This window comes from Chrysemys picta, chromosome 4 (assembly GCF_011386835.1).
Source record: "Chrysemys picta bellii isolate R12L10 chromosome 4, ASM1138683v2, whole genome shotgun sequence".
In the NCBI taxonomy this organism is placed as follows: Eukaryota; Metazoa; Chordata; order Testudines; family Emydidae; genus Chrysemys; species Chrysemys picta.
In genome coordinates this window covers 26,326,905-26,348,485 of record NC_088794.1, presented here as the reverse complement: position 1 = coordinate 26,348,485, position 21,581 = coordinate 26,326,905, and the positions used below count along the sequence as shown (strand labels likewise).

General features: G+C 52.1%; 1 protein-coding gene across 1 annotated transcript; it reads left to right on the top strand.

Moving 5' to 3' along the window:
* The first annotated feature begins 5 nt into the window (after positions 1-5).
* PRPF19 (pre-mRNA processing factor 19) lies at positions 6-8,550 on the top strand. The gene is made up of 16 exons (XM_005309634.4): positions 6-269; positions 1,054-1,203; positions 2,161-2,237; positions 2,480-2,621; positions 2,869-2,942; positions 3,035-3,097; positions 3,310-3,351; positions 3,628-3,702; positions 4,219-4,294; positions 4,590-4,699; positions 4,897-5,052; positions 5,193-5,262; positions 6,325-6,410; positions 7,181-7,351; positions 7,737-7,842; positions 8,053-8,550. The coding sequence occupies exons 1-16, from the start codon at positions 251-253 to the stop codon at positions 8,148-8,150; spliced, it is 1,515 nt and encodes a 504-aa protein (XP_005309691.1). The 5' UTR covers positions 6-250; the 3' UTR covers positions 8,151-8,550.
* Positions 8,551-21,581: the final 13,031 nt, after the last annotated feature.

Below are 21,581 nucleotides of genomic sequence, written 5' to 3'. Positions count from 1 at the left end.
GAGCGGTAGCCGGAAGTTCCCGATCTATGCGGTTAGCCGGCCCGGGGCATGCCGGGAAGAGTAAAGTTCCGTTTCCGGCGAGGGCGGGACTCCGGAGTCTCCCGCGCGCGCTGGGGCCCCGCGTGAGCGAGTAGACGCGGAACGGGACCGGCCTCGGTTGGGACACGGAGAGGGGACACCCTTTCCCCTCCCCCGGAAGCAGAACCCGTGACCCGGAAGCAGAACCGGGACCCGTAGGGGAGACGTCGCCATGTCCCTCATATGCTCGAGTGAGTGACGGACTGGGAGCTTGCGGAGCGGGGGCCCTTCCCGAGCCGGCCCCGTTGGAGCTGACACCCCCCCACCACGCGGGCCCTGGTGTTTCCCCAGCGCAAGGAGCCCACCGAGGAGACTCTAAAAACAGGCCCCCCCACGTCCCCTCGGGGGCCTCGAACCTGGCTCCTCTGCACAGCCAGTGACCCCGCCCCCTCCCCCCGCAGGGCCCCGAGTCTGTATTCCTCCCTCTGCATGGCCGCTTCGCCTCAGCGCTCCCCCGCCGGCGTCGTGTGGTTCCTGAGAAAGGAGCAGTGTCTGGGTTGGGAAGGCTCAAGGGCAGACAAACAGATCCCCGGGCTGAGGTGTTAGGGCAAGGAAGTTTCATAGCCAACACAGCGATGGGGTCGGCGTCACCCACCTTTGGCTGCCCAAGGGATCAGGTGCCCATTTTGCAGCTGGGTGAATTGAAGGTGGCCTTCCAGAGTTCGATCCAGTGTGACTCGAACCCACAACCTTCAGGATTGTGGTGGAGCACCGTAACCCTTTGGCCACTGTGTCCCTAAATAAATAAGTGGAGGAGGAGGGGGGGGGAGAATCAGTGGAGCTAAAATCAGGAAAAACACTAGCATACATAGAAAAAGAATAGGGTAAACGTGGAGACAATGCTGCCCCTGGAGAGGCTGTAGGAAAGATTGATCTGTGTCTTGTTACCTTTGTCTTGGGGCTTCTCTGTCCTCTGGTAAGCATGGGGTACTGGTGGGGATTTAGGCTCTGTTTGGCCATTTGTCACCCCTGCAGTCTCAAATGAGGTGCCAGAGCACCCCTGCGTGTCTCCGGTCTCAAACCACGTCTATGAGCGAAGACTGATTGAAAAGTACATTGCGGAGAATGGGACTGACCCAGTGAACAACCAGCCGCTGTCTGAAGAGCAACTGATCGACATCAAAGGTATCAAGTAGAGGGGAGCGGAGCTAGAGGTGTGACCTGGTGGATTCTCACCAGCTCCAGGGAGTTGGGCAGACCATCACTACTACCCTGATGGCCTGAGCTCCCACAGTTCACCAAGCAATTGCCTGGTGGGCCAGGTTGGTCTGACCATCACAGAAAGGGTTGGGGAAGGAAGGACACCAAGAGAATGTAGGAGCCCTTATAAAATGGCAGTATTCATTTTATCGTCACCTACACCCAGAATTTTTAGGATTTCCCCATAGTCCTCTTCTCAGGCAAGTCCAAAGTTTCCTGGGGAGGCAGGCCCACTTTCACCAAACTCTGTGCCTTTTTCCCAAGGAGTTTGGCTCTCCTCTGGCTCCTTTCTGGAGATGTTTTTTCTCTTGACATGCAGTCAGGTTTTTTTTAATTCTGCCTCTTCGTTCTCTCCCTTGTTGGAATGAGCTGGGTTTGGCTTGTATAGGCCCAGAGTCCTCCCACTCCCAACAGCCTCTGAGAGGACTGGTTAAATGGAGTCAGCTGCTTAGGGATTTCTATTCCTCTCCCTCCCATTGACAGTTCACACTATCACAAGAGTTGCATCACCGGGGTTTGGGGGTCTCTGCTGTACCTGATACTGGCCACTATCCTAGGTAGGCTACTGAGCTAGCTGGGCCACTAGCCTGATCTGGTGCGGTAGTAGGTCAGACACCAACTTAGATGCTGTGACCCAGTATGGTGACTGCAGAGATACGTTAATAGCCTCATTTTCTAATGAGATTCTTCCACCAACAGCTGATGTAGGCATACTGTAGAGGATGAAGTGAGGGTGCAAATGGATCTGGATAAAGGGGTGGATGAGTGGGTGTGTTTGAGGGTGGGTGTTGGGGATGGAGAAAAAGTAGAGATGCAGGAAGTAGGGAAAGGGATTAATCCTTGGTGCTGAGGCTAACACACCCCTGTATGTCTCATTCACAGTTGCCCACCCAATCCGGCCCAAGCCACCCTCGGCCACCAGCATCCCGGCCATTCTGAAAGCCCTTCAGGATGAGTGGGTAAGTGCTGTCATGGGGATAGTGTTGGGGGCCAATGAAGTGGGCAGATGATGGGAGGAGTGCTGGGGCAGCAGAAAGAACAAGATTCTGCTCCGATTGGATGGGAGGACCCACCCTCTTTGCTTGCTGAGGTCGGGTGAAGCCATCCACTCTACTTACCGAGGTGGGCGGAGCTTGCTGAGCTGGGGTGGGCAGAGCATTGAGCCCTGGCTGGCTCCCTCACATTGCGAGTCCTTCCATAGGACGCCGTTATGCTGCACAGCTTCACGCTCCGCCAGCAGCTGCAGACCACCCGCCAGGAGCTGTCGCACGCACTGTACCAGCACGACGCTGCCTGCCGCGTCATTGCCCGTCTCACCAAAGAGGTCACTGCTGCCAGAGAAGGTAAATCGGTGGGGGAAGGGGGTCTGACTGAGAACAAGGCTGCAGCACCATGGGGAGAATCAGTCCAGGGAGGGATTCTGACTCTAATGCCCTAGGAGCAGGCAGGGGGAGGAGCTTGCGCCTCTGGAGCAGGCAGGGGTCAGTACTGATGGGAAAAGGTAGCTGTAACGGAACCTCTGTGGCACTCCTGTGAGCCTGCAGTTGGCTCCCATTTTAACCCATTGAGCCGCTGTTTGTGTCTCCACAGCGTTGGCGACTCTGAAACCCCAGGCTGGCCTCATAGTCCCCCAGGCTGTGCCGTCTTCCCAGCCCAACATCACGGTGAGTCCCTCCTGCACAGCTCTCTCCTTGTGTCTCCTGACTGTGCTCTCTTCTCCTGCTGGACTCATGGGCCTCTTCTTTCCCCAATCCAGGGTGCTGGCGAGCCGATGGATCTGGGAGAGCTGGCAGGCATGACCCCCGAGATCGTCCAGAAGGTAAAGAGTCATCTGTCCCAGATTCACCCTTTGCTCTGCTGCAGGAGCGACTTTCATTCCTGCTTCCCATGCAGTCGCTTCTTTTCCATCTCCCTGCCCCATCTGTTGTGCCCTGGTTCCTGCATGGTGCAGGCAGTCAGAGAGCTGCCCTCCTGTGCCAGCCTTCCGTCTGTTTGCGTCACAATTCCTGAGTTCACTTTTTTGTTTTCCAGCTTCAAGACAAAGCCACGGTGCTGACCACGGAGCGTAAGAAGGTGAGACCCTGCTCCCTGGATCCCCTTCCTTCCCTGCGGTGGGGGGCAGGATCTGGAGGGGTCTGAGTTGGGAGGGGGCTCTCCATTGGAGCGGGGGTGAAGAAGCAGGGAGGTGAGCTCAGTGGTTTTGGAGGTCTCTATTGAGGGAATCTGTCCTGTGAGGAGGAGGAGGATCTCTCTGTTCCCTGGGTGGGGTTGGCCGGGTGGGGGAAAGACGGGGCTGGGTGCTCTCCCAGGAGCATGGTCATTTCTCTTTGGGTGCTCTTCCTTCTTCAGAGAGGCAAGACGGTTCCAGAGGAGCTGGTGAAGCCAGAGGAGCTCAGCAAGTATCGACAGGTGGCCTCACATGTGGTGAGTTCTCTGATGCAGATGGTCGAAAGTTAACTTTTGGTGTCTCAAACCTTGCTGAATGCAGCGAATGCCTTCCCCAGATGGCCCAGTCCCTTATGCAACTACAGAGGGCTGTGCTGCCTTTCAGAACCTGGGCACATTTTGTCCCGACCCTACTGTGGCAGCAGGAGGCGCTGTGCTGCTAGGGCACAGTCGCTGCTTCTCCCTCTTGGTCCACTGAGGCTCTGGAGTCTCCTCTCAGCAGGTGGGCTGTTAGCCCTGGTGCATCTCTTGTCACGTGGACCCTGAGCTGTCTCCTGCTTGCTTCTCCCATCTGAGCCGAACAGGTGCTGGCTCACAAGCACTGGGGAGGGAGGGAGGTGGGGGAATATAGCAGGGTGCGAGCAGATCTGGGTGGGAACAAAGAGTCCCGGTTATGGAGTCTGTACCCAGAGCTCTTTGTTAGGATCCCTCCCTGCCTCGAGGGGCTCTTCCTGCTTGACAGTGGTTCTGTCTGACCCCCTTTTCTTTGTACAGGGCTTGCACAGCGCCAGCATCCCAGGGATCCTCGCTCTGGACCTCTGTCCTTCCGACACCAACAAGATCCTCACCGGTAAGACAGCCGCCTCGGTGCCAGCTTCTTCCACCAGGCTGGCAGGGATTATGGCCTCTGGAACCCGCTGCTGATGTTTGCCAGAGGGCGGGGATAGGGGTCAAAAGTCTCCCTGTTTCCTGGGCACACCCCTCTTCCGGCTGCGGTCTGGTGGGGATGAGGTAGAGGACTGTAAGGACCTCTCTACACCCAGTTGCTAGGGATTGTGGGTCTCCTTTAGTTCCAGGGTGGTGGATGTTGAGGGGAGATGGGTCTGCACAGCTCTGGGCCCCACCCCTCTCTGTTTGTGTTCCAGGCGGGGCGGATAAAAATGTCATCGTCTTTGACAAGAGCTCGGAGCAGATCCTGGCGACACTCAAAGGGCACGCCAAGAAGGTCACCAGTGTGGTGTTCCATCCGTCCCAGGTAAGGGCCAGGGCCAACTCCCCATCTCCTCTGGCCGTGCCATGCTGCGGGAGGGATTCTGGGGCCACCTCTTGGGGGTCTCCAGGCCATATCGCAGTCTGGTCCCCTCCTACAATGTGCCTTGGTATTAACCTCTTCTCGTCCCTCCCAATGTTGGTGCTCTAACCCCTGTGCATGTTCTCTCTTCACACACCTAGGAGCTGGTGTTCTCTGCTTCTCCTGATGCCACTATCCGGATTTGGTCGGTCCCAAGCGCCACTTGCGTGCAGGTTGTCCGGGCCCATGAGAGCGCCGTGACAGGGCTGAGTTTGCATGCCACCGGCGACTATCTCCTGAGCTCCTCTGATGACCAGGTGAGACCCAGGTCACCCGTGACCCCTCCTTCCCCCCCCATGTTGTTGGAGCTCACGTCCATCAGCGAGCTGGAGTGGGCAGGAGGCAGTGGAGGGCTGGCGGCTGTGGGATGCACTCACTCCTTGTTCCTCTCTTTCAGTACTGGGCTTTCTCTGATATCCAGACGGGCCGCGTGCTCACCAAGGTCACAGATGAGACCTCTGGCTGCGGTAAGGGCTGGGTATCAGGGACCCCTGGCTCGCAGGGTCATTGTGCTCCATTTAATTTTAGCTGGATGATTTTTCTAAAGCGTAAGATGAGGAGCTTGTTAAGAACATCCGTTTCAGAAATAGAAATAGACCGTAGAACAGGGGTCTCAAACTCAAATGGCCATGAGGGCCACATCACTGACACACACACCCCTCGTTGCCCCCGGCCCTGCCCCCACTCCACCCCTTCCATGAGGCCCCGCCTCTTCCAAAGGAAGATCCGGGGTGGCCGCGGTGCACACCAGGGCCAGGGCACGCTGGCTGCCTGCCCTGGCCCCGCTCCGCGAAGCAGCTGGAACCATGTCCCTGCAGCTCCTGTGGGAGGGGGGACGCAGGGCTCCGCATGCTGCTTGCTGCTCCTCCAGGTACTTCCCCTGAAGCTCCCATTGGCCACGGTTCCCCGTTCCCGGCCAATGGGAGCTGCGGGGGGATGGTGCCTGGAAATCAGGGCAACACAGGGAGCCCTCTGCTCCTCTCCCCCGGCCGCAAGGACATGATGCCAGCTGCTTCAGGGAGCGGCGTGGGGCTTGAGGGGGGCAATCCCGCGGGTGTAGTTTGCCCACCCCTGGCCTGAAGGTAGGCCGGGGGGGTGTGCAGGCCGCAGGAAATAGCCCCGTGAGCCGCGTGTTTGAGACCTCTGCCGTAGAACATGCTCACTATTAACCTTGAATTACATGTTTTCACTCCCTGTATGTTAATCTAGTGTACAGTTTAAGTGGAGTCCAATATCAAATCAGATAAAGTTGCTTTCTGTAGCATTTTTAGCAGCTCCTTTTAAAGAAATTATTTTATATATTAGAATAATGTTTTCTCCTAGATAATCTTTCTGTATTCTTGCTGGGGAAGAGGCTGCAGGAAGGGCTGTGTTCTGTGTCACACGAGTCCTTGAGAACCCTGTGATGGGGAAGGCTGGGAGAGGACTTGCTTTCTGCTGTGTCCTTTTGTTATCCAATTGAGATGTGTGTTCCCCCTCTCCCCCCCGGCAGTGTCACTGAATATCTCTGTCTCTCTCTGTCTCTGCAGCTCTCACCTGTGCTCAGTTCCACCCTGATGGGCTCATTTTTGGGACGGGGACTATGGACTCTCAAATCAAGATCTGGGACTTGAAGGTAGGGTTGGCTGGCTGGGTGTGCCTGACGCTGCGGAGCCTGGTATTGGAGGATGTTGGCATGTTGGCAGCTCCAGTCTCATGGCTAGGAGCGTGCTCAGACCGAGGCCTGGTCCCTGTATACTTTCTAGAGCATGGGGCTGTCAGGCCAGCTAGGGCCTCCTCCCTGGCACACTAGGATCTCTGCTTTCAGTAAAAGAAAGATGCCTCTAGCTCTTACCTTGTTGTTACAACCATTTCCCACGTGACTGGTGTGTGAGTGACGCAGCAGTGGCTGCCTGAGTTTGCAGAAAGCCTGAACCAGTTGGGGGCGAAGTGCTCCATTCACCTCAGTGATGTTAGCTTTGCAATGTAACGATGCTGTACATTAGCGTTGACATTGTTCAGTGCTGGTTGAAGCACGCAGGAAAAGAGAGGTATGGTCTTACTATGGAGAGCTGGCCATGAGTAGGCGGAGCTTGGGTGGTAGATGGAGCTTGGCTATCACATATGTCTTCCACTCTGGCCCCTGTTGGATAGTGTGCACAGATGTCCTAGCTGGGTGCTTTCCCCAGGGAAAGAGTCACTCTGTAGCCGGAGTCTGGTTGTGGGGGATGAGAATCTATCACAGCACAAAGGCGGGCGGAGAAGGCTCCTGTCCCCTGGATCAAGCTCTCTTCATGGGAAGGGAAGATCCAGCCTACCTGCTGCCCCCATCTTTTCCCAGCTGGCCCTGGCTCGACTCGGTGCCTGCCTTTCAGCCATGGGCAACTAACTGTCTGTCTGTCTCAGGAACGCACCAATGTGGCCAACTTCCCAGGGCACTCCGGTCCCATCACCAGCATCGCATTCTCAGAGAACGGCTACTACCTGGCCACGGCCGCTGACGACTCCTCTGTCAAACTCTGGGATCTGCGCAAGCTCAAGAACTTCAAGACGCTGCAGCTGGACAATAACTTTGAGGTGCATGCGATTCTCCTGCTCTGTCAAGCCCTGTCCCTGCTCCCCCAATCTCTCCCTGATATGAGCCAGCTGAGGGGTGTGACCTGGTGGCTTTTCCTCCATGTCCTTGTGCATCCTAGTTTGACTGGGCTTCTCCCTGCATCAGGGAGCCAGTGCCTGGTATGGGGTGTGTTGGGGGTTCTCCCTCTGCCCAGGGTGGGTATATGGGGAGAGGTGCCCCTCTGGGAGCCAGCTGTATGGTAGGAGTAGGTGAGTGTGTGGGGGAGGGGGTTGCTTAGTATGTGTATGGGGGAGTGAGTTCCTGGCAGCCTGGTACAGGGGGGAGAGCGCCCCCGGGTCTGGCTCAGAGTTGTGCTTGGGGCTCAGATCTCTCTCTTCTCTGTAGGTGAAGTCCCTCATATTTGACCAGAGCGGTACATACTTGGCCCTGGGTGGCACGGACGTCCAGATCTACATCTGCAAGCAGTGGACGGAAATCCTCCACTTCACAGGTGAGGTGCTCAGCTGGGAGACTCATGTGCCTGTGCTGGGTTCAGCGAGTGGATGAGCGAGCTGCTCCTTTCACTGTGTCCCTGAGACCCCATTCCCATGGAGTGCGCTGCGTGAGGTGGCCCTGAGATGGAGGGGAAGGTCTAGTAGGATGAATTGCAAATTAACCATCTGGTGTCTCTCCCCTAATCATCTCTCATGTCTCCCTACAGAGCACAGTGGCCTGACTACGGGTGTGGCCTTTGGCCACCATGCTAAATTCATCGCTTCCACGGGCATGGACAGGAGCCTGAAGTTCTACAGTCTGTAGCCTCTTTTCCTAGGATCTGGGAGAATGGGCTGTGTCCTTCACTGTAGTGTTGGGGTTATTGGGGGGAGGTAACGTGGGTGGGTGGGGTTATCATTGCTTTACTTTGAGATATCAGGGGGGAGGCCAACCTAGCGCACCCCCTTCCCTGTGCTCAAAGGCTTTGTTTTTCCAGTTTCGTGTTTCTTTCCAGTTTAGATTCTGTTCTGTGATTGTAACAAACGAAATGGAACCAAACCCATCCACTGACAGACAGCTGTGAATGAGAGGCTGGGTGGGGGAAAGAGAGGGATGGCATAGGAAGGGGAGAGAAGTGGGGGATGGGGAAATGTGCATTTTTTTTTTGTAAGCAGCTATCTACTTTCAGTAAAATAAATAAATAAATAAAGCATGTTGAACCCTCTTGGGGTGTGGGAGTTGTGTGTACCTCCTCCCTGATGAGCTGTGAGGTAGCGCATGCAGGGGAAAGAGCCCCTAGACCTTGGGCAAGGGGATCTAAGGGTAAGAGATACTATCCACATCATCTGAATCCCTTTTAAGTGCTCCCAGTGCTATTTGAGTAGTGATGACCGGAAGAGAGGTGGGAGCCTGCATAGGGTCAGTATCCCCTGGCCCCATCTCCCTGCAGTTCTCAGCTGATGAGTAAAGTCCTGGTACCTGGATGAGTTGTGAAATTATTCACCTCCTTTGAGTTTGTGGGATAGCATTGGACTTGCTGTAGCTTCTTGTACAAACAGGCTCTTGCTATTTCTCACGTGCCCCTCAGCTAGTGATCTCCAAACCCTTTAAGAATATGAATCCTCCCCAGTCCTCTGCAAAGTAGGTACGGAACGTATCACAATCCCACGCTACAGTAAGGGCAGTGAATGTGGCAGAGGTCACGTAGCAGGGCTGGGAATAGCAGGCTGCAGGCCTGAAGCCCTAGCCCTTGGTCTAACCACCAGATCAGGCCTCCCACAGAAATTCACAGATGCACAGAATTTAGTTTTGTTGCAGTTTGAACACTAAAGATGAAATGGGTCATTTTAGTGGGGTTTGAAAGGGATTTGTCAAAGGGTGGCCCTGCTGGAGCCCACGACTAGTACACCTGCCTATTTCCCCAGAAATAGTCCTTAAAGACTTTCCAAATGTGCATACCCTTGCAGGGTTAATTTATTGCAAGAAACTACCACAGGAGTCCAGAATTCCCCAGCACAGTACAAATTGTATCTGCAGCACATGAAGTACAGTGCTGATCTCTCACCATGCTCAGACTCTCCAGGACAGCTCTGGTGTCTCCTCACACCTCGTGCCCAGCTTTCAGCCCCACCTGGCTCTGAGAGAGCCAGCTTACCCTGTTGCTGCCTTCAGCCTTCTCTCGTGCAGGAAGGGCAGCAGGCCCAGCCCCGCCATTGGCTTCCTGACACTTCCTCCCTCTCTCCAAGGAGGGTCTGCAGTGAGCATTCCCTGGAGACCTCTTGCCCATTTCCTGATTGTTCTCAGGCCTGCCCCCATTTATATAGCCTAGGTGCCGTCTTTTAAAACCCACTTAGGAAGCAGCTCATTAGCCACAGGTGTGCTGGCTTCTCCCCTCAAAGGAGCCATTGGTACCACTTCAGCAGCTGCCTTTTCCTTAGATATTTCACTGATCAGATCCACTCTGTGTGAAAGCCAGTGAGATCCTTGCCCCTAATGGTAGCTGCAGGCATGGTTCAAACACCCATCTTGCTATCACAGCAGCTTCTCAAGCAGCTGTTAGGGCTCGACCCTGCTGTGGCAAGAATCAGTCCTACCCTCCATCTTATTCAGCATTGGTATGAAGCCAACTGTGGTGCTGGCTAGACAACCTGGGCTGAAATGCTGGCAAGATTCTATCTTCCCAGCAGCTTTAAGCAGCACCATTTCTCAGGGCTCGGCAAACTGACACTGAAAGCCTTGGGGATGAAAAGTCCTTTGAACCAGCTGCCCTCTGACTAGACACCCCTAAGGTTATGCTCCTCTGTGAAATAGCAACAGTAGGGACTGAGTGAGGGAACCTTTGGCTCATAACACATGAGCATCTGCATCAGCCAGTCATGGCTGTAGCAGGCTCCCTGTAGCCAGTTATCACTAGAGGGCCAGAGAGCTGTGCTGAGTGGGAATAAGTTACATACACAAGGGGTATGTCTACACTACGGGATTAATCCGAATTTATATCATTCGAATTTGGGAAACAGGTTGTATAAAGTCAAATGTATGCGGCCACACTAAGCACATTAATTCGGCGGTGTGCGTCCATGTACCGGGGCTAGCGTTGATTTCCGGAGCGTTGCACTGTGGGTAGCTATCCCATAGCTATCCCATAGTTCCCACAGTCTCCCCCGCCCATTGGAATTCTAGGTTGAGATCCCAGTGCCTGATGGGACAAAAAACATTGTCACAGGTGGTTCTGGGTACAGCCTCACCCCTCCCTCCCCCCTGCATGAAAGCAACGGACAGCAGACAACCATTTCGTGCCTTTTTTCCTGGGTGAACACTGCAGACTCCATACCACGGCAAGCATGGAGCCCGCTCAGCTCAAGACAGCACTCATGAACATTGTAAACACCTCGCGCGTTCTCGTGGAGTTTATGCTGAGCCAGGACCAGAAAAACGAGGCGAGGAGGCGTCGGCAGCGCAGCGACAAGCGTGATGAGGACATGGACATGGACACAGACACAGAATTCTCTCAAACCGCGGGCCCCGGTGCTTTGGAGATCATGTTGTTAATGGGGCAGGTTCTATCCATGGAACGCCAATTTTGGGCAAGGGAAACAAGCACAGACTGGTGGGACCACATAGTGTTGCAGGTGTGGGATGATTCCCAGTGGCTGCGGAACTTTCGCATGCGTTAAGGGCACTTTCATGGAACTTTGTGACTTGCTGTCCCCTGCCCTGAAACGCCAGAATACCAAGATGAGAGCAGCCCTCACAGTTGAGAAGCGAGTGGCGATAGCCCTGTGGAAGCTTGCAACGCCAGACAGCTACCGGTCAGTCGGGAATCAATTTGGAGTGGGCAAATCTACTGTGGGGACTGTTGTGATCCAAGTAGCCAAAGCAATCACTCAGGTGCTGCTACGAAAGGTAGTGACTTGGGGAAATGTGCAGGTCATAGTGGATGACTTTGGTGCAATGGGATTCCCTAACTGGTGGGGCGATAGATGGAACCCATATCCCTATCTTGGCACCGGAGCACCAGGGTACCCAGTACATAAACCGCAAGGGGTACTTTTCAATGGTGCTGCAAGCACTTGTGGATCACAAGGGACATTTCACCAACATCAACCTGGGCTGGCCGGGAAGGGTTCATGACGCTTGCGTCTTCAGGAACACTACTCTGTTTAAAGGGCTGCAGCAAGGGACTTACTTTCCGGACCAGAAAATAACCGTTGGGGATGTTGAAATGCCAATAGTTATTCTTGGGGACCCAGCCTACCCCTTAATGCCATGGCTCATGAAGCCATACACAGGCAGCCTGGACAGGAGTCAGGAGCTGTTCAACTACAGGCTGAGCAAGTGCAGAATGGTGGTAGAATATGCATTTGGCCGTTTAAAAGGTCGCTGGCGATCGTTACTGACTCGCTCAGACCTCAGCCAAACCAATATCCCCATTGTTATTTCTGCTTGCGGTGTGCTCCACAATCTCTGTGAAAGTAAGGGTGAGACCTTTATGGCAGGGTGGGAGGCTGAGGCAAATCGCCTGGCTGCTGATTACGTGCAGCCAGACACCAGGGCGATTAGAAGAGCACACCAGGAAGCGCTGTGCATCAGAGAAGCTTTGAAAACCAGTTTCATGACTGGCCAGGCTACAGTGTGAAATATGTTTGTTTCTCCTTCATGAAAACCCGCCCCCTTTATTGACTCATTCTCTGTAAGGAAGCCACCCTCCCCCTCCCCCAGCTTGCTTTTAAACCAAATAAAGTCACTATCATTTAAAAATCATTTATTCTTTATTAATAGATTATAAAAAGAGGGAGGGAACCCAGGTGGGGTTTGGGAGGAGGATCGGCGGGAAGGAAAAGGCCACTAAAAAAAGGTTAAAAAAATGAGTCTTTTGCTTGGGCTGTCCACTGGGGTGGAATGGGAAGGTGTACGGAGCCCCCCCCCCCCCCCGCGTTCTTACACGTCTGGGTGAGGAGGATACGGAACATGGGGAGGAGGGAGGGGGGTACAGGGGCTGTAGCGGCACTCTGTTATCCTGCTGCCGTTCCTAAAGCTCCACCAGACGCCAGAGCATGTTTGTTTGCTCACGCAGCAGCCCCAGCGTTGCATCCTACCTCCTCTGATCTTCCTGCACCACCTCTCATCTCGAGCGTCTCTCCTGTCCTCACGTTGGTCCCTCCTGTCCTCACGTTGGTCCCTCCTGTCCTCACGTTCACTGGCTTCTTTCCTATACTTTGAAACCGTGTCCTTCCACTCATTCAGATGAGCTCTGTCACTGCGGGTGGATTCCATGATTTCTGCGAACATATCGTCTTGCGTCTTCTTTTTCTGACGTCTTATCTGTGATAGCCTTCGGGACGGAGGAGGGAGGCTTGAAGAATTTGCAGTTGCTGGAGGGAGGGAAAAAAGGAGAGAATTTTTTAAAAAGATACATTTTGCAGAACAATGCTTATACTCTTTCACGGTGACCAACACTATTCACATTACATAGCACATGTGATTTCTGTGCAAGGTCGCATTTTGCCTCTTAATATTGAGTGGCTGTGGCTTTGCTGCTAGAGATCACAGACGCAGGTCCGGGCAACAGAATTCAGCTTGCATGCGGCCATGGTAAGCCATTGTCTTTTGGCTTCTGCGCCCTCCTTTCCCACATACCAAGCAAAGCCCGTTGAGTGCTGCGGTTTTCCTGTTAACCTTCAGCAGCAGAAAACAAACTAACCACCCCCCTCCATCCAATTCTCTGGATGATCGCTTTATCCCCCCCCCCCCCACACACACACACACCGCGTGGCTGGTATCAGGGAAGATCCCTGCAGGAACCAAACTAACACCCCCAACCCCGCCATGAATTCTCTGGGATGATTGCTTTACCCCTCCCCCCACCGCGTGGCTGGTATCAGGGAAGATCCCTGCTAGCCAAACGCGAAAAGCTCTGGGCCAATTCCCCCCCCCCCCCCCCCCCCCCCGCGCTTGGCTAACTGCAGGGAAGGATTTCTTTTCAGCCACAGGCAAACAGCCCAGTAGGAACAGCCACCTCTGTCCCCTTAATTAAATTCCCGTATTTCAAGCAGGTTACCATGAGCGATATCACTCTCCTGAGGATCACACAGCAAGATAAAGAACGGATGTTGCTTGAATGCCAGCAAACACCAGGACCATACGCTGCCAGGCTTTGTCATGCAATGATACCAGATAACTTGCTGCAAGCATGGCGCGGTCAAGTGTCCTACCATGGAGGACGGAATAAGGCTGCACTGCCCAGAAACCTTGTGGCAAGGCTTTTGGAGTACCTCCAGGAGAGCTTCATGGAGATGTCCCTGGAGGATTTCCGCTCCCCAGACATGTTAACAGACTTTTCCAGTAGCTGAACTGGCTGCGAATGCATCCCAAGTCCTCAGGGCAAAGTAATCATTAAAAACCCTTGCTTTTAAAACAAGTTTTATATTTTAAAAGGTAAACTCACCTGAGGTCCCTTCCATGGGGTCGTGGTCTTGGATACTGGGTTGGGAGGGTACTTCAGTCAGGCTGAGAAAAAGATCCTGGCTGTTGGGGAGAACGGAGTGCTGGGTGCTCACTGCAAGCTCGTCCTCCTCCTCCTCTTCCCCGTCTGCAGAATCCTCAGGTGTAGCTGATGAGATTATCCCCGCCTCGGAATCCACGGTCAGAGGTGGGGTAGTGGTGGTGGCCCCCCTGCTAGAATTGCATGCAGCTCGGCGTAGAAGCGGCATGTCCGCGGCTCTGACCCGGAGCGACCGTTTGCCTCCTTTGTTTTTTGATAGGCTTGTCTGAGCTCCTTGACTTTCACGCGGCACTGATCTGAGTCCCTATTGTGGTCTCTCTCCATCATGCCCTTGGAGATTTTTTTCAAAAGTTTTGGCATTTCGTCTTTTTGAATGAAGTTCTGCTAGCACTGAATCCTCTCCCCATATAGCGATCAGATCCAGTACCTCCCGTACGGTCCATGCTGGTGCTCTTTTTCGATTATCGGCCTGCATGGTTACCTGTGCTGATGAGCTATTTGTGGTCACCTGTGTTCTCCACACTGGGCAAACAGGAAATGAAATTCAAATGTTCGTGGGGCTTTTCCTGTCTACCTGCCCAGTGCATCCGAGTTCAGATTGCTGTCCAGAGCGGTCACAATGGTGCACTGTGGGATAGCTCCTGGAGGCCAATACCATCGAATTGCGGTTACACTAACCCTCATTCGAAATGACAAAATCGATTTTGGCACTACTCCGCTCATCGGAGTGGAGTACAGAAATTGATTTTAATAGCCCTTTATTTCAAAATAAATGGCTTCGTTGTGTGACCGGGTGCAGGGTTAATTCGATTTAACGCTGCTAAATCCGAATTAAAGTCATAGTGTAGACCAGGCCAAGGTGTTGGACTTTCCAGGTCCTTTAGATCCCGCCCACACCTCCCATTTATGATTAGCCAGAAGACATGTACCCCACCCTCACAGTTCCGGCCTCAGTGATTCATGCATCTGTGACCTTCATGTTCAGTCATTGCAGTTCATAGTTAGCAGTGACCTGTAAGTGCCTGAGAGAGCTTGAACTGATGCAGAACTCATCTGCACCTTGCTGTGTGCACATCACACACATGCCATTCTCTGCACATGACTTCCCACTGAATACTGAGCCCCAGTCAAGGGCTCTCAATTTCCAAAACCCTGCAGGGGAAGTGGGCCTCAGCCACCTGCAATCACTTTTCCTGCTGTGAGCTCTTGTGCTCCATCAGAAACGGTGGATTGGTGATAAGTTGTATGATCAACTGCTAGACCACACCTTGGTTTTGTATGAAATGTATTCAAGAGAGCAAATAACCAAGGTCACTCGTGTTTATTGCTAAAAGTCTATAACAGTACAGTACAGGGAAAGGGTTCAATGGGCTACCAGTTTCTGGGAAGCCATCTCATGCAGCATTGTTGAATTCATCTTACACATTTCAGCTAAGAGTATTTTCCAAGTTACATAACTCTTTACACATCACTGAAAAACAGTTTCCTAACTTGTTCCTTTTCTTCCTCATCTTTGTTTTAGATACTAGTATTCCAGCTACTGGTCTGGGATGGTATCACCCCAGCTCGAACATTAATGCATTTTGTCTTTGACACTTACTTTGGCGTGCCAAAGCTGACTTCAGCTTTACAGTGTTACGGGATACTTGACAAGGGTGAACAGAATTGACATGGAAAGAGCATAATACATTTGGTTAACTGCCCAACACCCCCTATATTTATTAATACCAGGTACATAATACCTATCAACACTCCATTGGGGAGGCTCACAGGAGACAGAACCTTCCCTGCAGCCAGCTTGAGAATATGGAACTTGCTGGGACCTGAAATAATTTGTACTTGCATTACAGTAGCACATAGAGGCTCCCACTGATCAGGGCCACATTGTGTGAGTCTCTGCAGTGCTCAGCAAGAGACCCTCCAACTGAAGCCTGGATATTGCATTGCTACACAGCAGTATCTAATTGCCTTTTGGCAGTAGATGGTGCAGTATGACTGGTAGCCGTCATCTGCTAATTGGGTGCTGGCAGACGTGGGACTGCATTGCTATACAGCAGCAGCTCCTTGCCTTTTGGCAGCAGATGCTGTATTACGACTGGTATCCATCGTTGTCGTACTCCTCAGTGAGTTCGGTCAGAGGCACCTGGGCAGACACGTTTTGTCTCCTGGAGACTCAGTCCTGCCGGCAGTTCTATTGCACCGTCTTGACGATGATGGCTAGCAATCGTAATGCAGCATCTTCTGCCAAGCACCCAGAAGATGCCAATGGCTATCAGTCATGCTGCACCGTCTGCTGCCAGCCTAAGATGTAAAAGATAGATGGACCAGATTTGTTCTGTATTCATTTGCTTCCCCCTCCCTCCGTGAAATCAACGGCCTGCTAAACCCAGGGTTTTGAGTTCAATCTTTGGGGGGGGACATTCTGTGTGACAGTTGTTTGTGTTTCTCCCTGATGCACAGCCACCTTTGTTGATTTTAATTCCCTGTAAGCCATGTCGTCACTCTCCCCTCCCTCCCTCAGACAATAGTTTCGCGCCTTTTTTCAGCCCAGATGCCATAGCACTGGGATCAAGGAGCCCGCTCAGATCACTGCAGCAATTATGAGCACTCTGAACACCACGCGCATTGTCCTGGAGTATATGCAGAGGCAGAACATGCCACAGCAAAAACAGGTGAGGAGGCGATTGCAGCTCAGCGACAAGAGTGATGAAGAAATTGACATGGACATAGACCTCTCCCAAAGTACAGGCCCCAGCAATGTGCAAATCCTGGTATTACTGGGGCAGGTTCATGCCATGGAACACCGATTCTGGGCCTGGGAAACAAGCACAGACTGGTGGGACCGCATCGTGTTGTAGGTGTGGGATGATTCCCAGTGGCTGCGAAACTTTCGCATGTGTAAGGGCACTTCCATGGAACTTTGTGACTTACTTTCCCCTGCCCTGAAACACCAGAATACCAGGATAAGAGCAGCCCTCACAGTTGAGAAGCGAGTGGCAATAGCCCTGTGGAAGCTTGCAACACCAGACAGCTACCGGTCAGTCAGGAATCAATTTGGAGTGGGCAAATCTACTGTGGGGGCTGCTGTGATCCAAGTAGCCAACACAATCAAAGACCTGCTGATATCAAGGGTAGTGACTCTGGGAAACGTGCAGGTCATAGTAGATGGCTTTGCTGCAATGGGATTCCCTAACTGTGGTGGGGCGATAGACGGAATCCATATCCCTATCTTGTCACCAGAGCACCAAGCCACCAAGTACATAAACCGAAAAGGGTACTTTTCAATGCGCTGCAAGCCCTGGTGGATCACAAGGAACGTTTCACTAACATCAACATGGGATGGCTGGGAAAGGTACATGATGCTCGCATCTTCAGGAACTCTGTTCTGTTTCAAAAGCTGGAGGAAAGGACTTTCTTCCCGGATCAGAAAATAACCGTTGGGGATGTTGAAATGCCTATAGTTATCCTGGGGGACCCAGCCTACCCCTTAATGCCATGGCTCATGAAGCCATACACAGGCAGCCTGGACAGTAGTCAGGACCTGTTAAACTATAGGGTGAGCAAGTGCAGAATGGTGGTAGAACATGCTTTTGGACGTTTAAAAGTGCGCTGGCGCAGTTTACTGACTCAGATAGATCTCAGCGAAACCAATATTCCAATTGTTATTGCTGCTTGCTGTGCGCTCCACAATATCTGTGAGAGTAAGGGGGAGACATTTATAGCAGGGTGGGAGGTTGAGGCAAATCGCCTGGCCATTGATTACGCACAGCCAGAGACCAGGGCAGTTAGAAGAGTACAGCAGGGCGTGGTGCACATCAGAGAAGCTTTGAAAACCAGTTTTGTGACTTCTGTTTGTTTCTCCTTGATGATCCCCTCCCCTGTTCACTCTACTTCCCTGTAAGCTAACCACCCTCCCCACTCCCCTTCGAGCACCACTTGCAGAGGCAATAAAGTCATTGTTACTTCACATTCATGCATTCTTTATTAATTCATCACACAACTAGGGGAATAACTGCCAAGGTAGCCCTGGAGGGGTGGGGGAGGAGTGAAGGACACACTGCAGTTTAAAACTTTAACTCTTATTGAAGGCCTTGGGTGAGTTCGGGGGTTACTGGTTCCAGGTCCAGGGTGATAAACATATCCTGGCTGTTCAGGAAACCAGTTTCTCCACTTCCTTGCTGTGAGCTATCTTCCTCGTACCCCGACCCCGCTTCCCTGTTGCGTGATTCTCCATTGATGGAGTCAAAGCACAGAGTTGGGGTAGTGGTGGCTGCACCCCCTAGCATGGCATACAGCTCCACGTAGAAGCGTCATGTCTGCGGCTCTGCCCCGGACCTTCCGTTTGCCTCTCTGGCTTTGTGGTAAGCTCGCCTTAGCTCCTTGATTTTCATGCGGCACTGCTGTGCATCCCTGTTATGGCCTCTGTCCTTCATGGCCTTTGAGACTTTTTCTAATACTTTGCCATTTCGTTTACTGCTACGGAGTTTAGCTAGCACTGATTCGTCTCCCCATATGGCGAGCAGATCCCCTACCTCCCGTTCAGTCCATTCTGGAGCTCTTTTGCGATCCTGGGACTCCATCATGGTTACCTGTGCTAATGAGCTCTGCGTGGTCACCTGTACTCTCCATGCTGGAGAAACAGGAAATGAAATTCAAAAGTTCACAGGGCTTTTCCTGTCTACCTGGTCAGTGCATCTGCATTGAGAGTGCTGTCCAGAGCGGTCACACTGAAGCACTCTGGGATAATTCCCAGAGGCCAATACTGTCGAATTCCGTCCACACTACCCCAAATCCGACCTGGAAAGGCCAATTTTAGCGCTAATCCCCTCGTCGGAGGTGGAGTAAAAAAACCGGTTTAAAGGGCCTTTAAGTCACAAAAAAAAAAAAAAAAGGCTTTGTTGGGTGGCCATGTACAGGCTTTATTCGATTTAACACTACTAAATTCGACCTAAACTCGTAGTGTAGACCAGGCCTGACTTAACCACAGGACTCCATCTCTCTAACTTTGCCAGGAAAGCTCTTCATGCTTTTTTTTTTTTTTTTTTTTTTTTTAAGCCTCCAGAATTGGTAGGTTGTTTTTCAAAACCCCAGCCTCGTTGTTCTGTGACAAACACCCTACCTCACACATCCACCGGAACTGCCTCCTGCCCTGTGCTCTGTTCCTTTGTTTAGGAGGACATCATAAACCCTGCCCTGCTCCCATGAACACCTAGTTATCCTCAAGTGCAAAGCAAGGCATAGTTGTTTACAGGCACACCCTCTGCTCAGTTTTCACAATAGGTCTGCAGGAAAGTTGGTAGAACAAGGCTGACCCCATGTTAAGAGCATTTCTCACAGACTTCTTTCTTGGACAGATGAGGGCATCTGACCTGTTCATTGATTAACCACAGATCTGTGTAATACTTGCACTGAGGTGGCTGTTTTCAGATATGGTGCCCCAACTGTAGAGGGTAGTGTTGCTACATCAGAGCTAACTGTTAGCCACTAACGGTTCCCTGGTGCTAATGTTTTACCAGCCTCTATGGCAGCCTGGTGGAAGAGTTGAATTAGCAGCACGGTTGTGGGTAGAGTGAGTGGAAAATTGAGCCCTCTCCATTTCTTCGATGTTTGTTTCCCTACAACCTTGACTAGCGGTTTCTGCTCTGGGGAGTGCACTCACTATCCTCTATAAAACCCATTATTGCACAGCTCTAGTAGTTCTAGCATACATAGACTTGAAGGCCAGAAGGGACCCTTGGATCAGCTAGTCTGACCTCCTGTGTGTCAGAGGCCATTAAATGTCACCTAGTTACCTCTAGCTGTAAAGCCCTGTGTGCATACAAAATTTTTATCTGCATCCAATCCACAAAAATAGCCTGCAAGTATTTGTCTGTATGGAGCCCAATAACTTGCTTCACTAAAGTCTAACCTCGAGAAAGAAGTTCATCTAGGCTTGAGATGAAGACAGAGGAATGCTGTAGCATCAGCCATTAGTTCCTTCTAAGCCCCTTGAGTTGGAAAACAGAGTTAGAGTTCTAGTTCATTTGAGGCAGACCATGGAGAATAAGGTGACTGGGGGGGATGGGGTCCAAAGTCTCCCCCCCCCCCAAAAAAAAGACAAAAACACCTCTTGTCCTGGAGAAAGGCTGTTCTGAAGTTCCTCATTGGAGCTGGGAATGGAAAGTGGCTCTTCCTACCATCTCCAGTTTCCTCCCCACATTTGCAACCTAGCCTTGGCATGGACAGTATTGCTAGCTACCTTAGCACAACCATAGGAAGTTGTGACACCCAGGAAAATGAGCAATGCTGCAGACTACCCACCATGACCTTTGCTAGGTCAGAGCACTGTAGGGAGCACTCCCACCCACAATATACCCCCACAAGCGAGATGCAATGTGTTTTGTCTTATTTCACAACTCCACTACAAAAAAGTTTCAGAGCCTTCTCAGTTGACTCCATCTCTTCCAGGTCAAACTCACACTAACAGTAACTAAGGCCACAATGATAAGTGAGAAGTGCCAGGAACACAGTGTGCAGAAGCATAGGGTTCAGGTCCTCTCTGGAGCCAGGATCGGGGGTGGGGGGGGGGGAGGAGAGACAAACACAGACTTGCAGGGGGTAGAAGGATCCCTGGTGCCCCCTGCCATATAATGGGAAGTCATTACTCCCATTTGAGATCCTAGTTGGGAGAGTTAGGATTGTCTCTCTGCTTTACAGGGACACTGTATGAGTCCCTTCATCCCAATTCTCTCCACCCCTGTCAAAAAGCAAGTTAGATACCCCTTGGAATAATGAACTTCATCCTAACCACCCACTCCTGGGTACAGCAACTTGGAGCTCAGAAGCTATAATGCACCTGAGATTAGCCACCCTCCAAGAAGCTGTCTGGCCTAGTGCCACCAGCTTTCAGGCTCCCTCAGTTACTCAGGGTTACCATGCCAGCAGGACACCATTAACTAGTGTTAACTCACCTTTGTCTTTGCCATCTTGCCTGGCTGGTTGCTGAGATAACTTCACCCACAAGCACTCACCAAGTCCAAGGGTTCTGTTCCACTTTGGATCCTGAGGAACCAGTGACTTCGAGAGAGTGTTGGAGAGGGCCTTGCATTGTTCACCAGGGCTTCCAGAGAAATGAGAAAAGAGCATCCAGCAAATGGGGCAGAACCCCCCACTTAGGGCCCAGTCACAGAATGCCAACTGCTATCCCAGTAAGGAGTGGAAATAGAATCCATGGGTCCTCATGTGAGTGACCCTGGATGTATGGAGGAGAGAAGAGCACCAGTATGCTCGACCCCTTTTCAGATCCAGGCATTGTGCTATCTTGGCAGAGTTGTCATGCAAGGCTATTTTATTTGGATGGCAGCCTGGCTCCAGTGGTGACTTTTACCAGATGCCTTTGACACAGGCAAGGTAGCCCACAATGCATGTAGCCAGGTGCACTGTATTTTGAAGGTTATACAGAAATGGCTGACATGCAGGTCTTCTGCTGAGGAGAAGTAAGGCTATGCTTGTGTTAGGAGATCTTCATATGGTATGTAGAATGTGCCCTCTTCTAGTATTTAGGTCCACAGAGATTGAGTGATCTGGTGCTAGTAAAATAGTGCCTCACATCCTGCCTGCTCTACAGATAAAATAAGATCAGACTTACTTGTGGCAGCCCCTGGTGGACAAGTGGTCCTGCAGATTTCCAACTGAGAGGGGTGACAGGCAGATGCACTACAGAAAATGTACCCCTGAAACCCACAAGTTAGGAGCTAGTTAGATCTGGCCAGGGC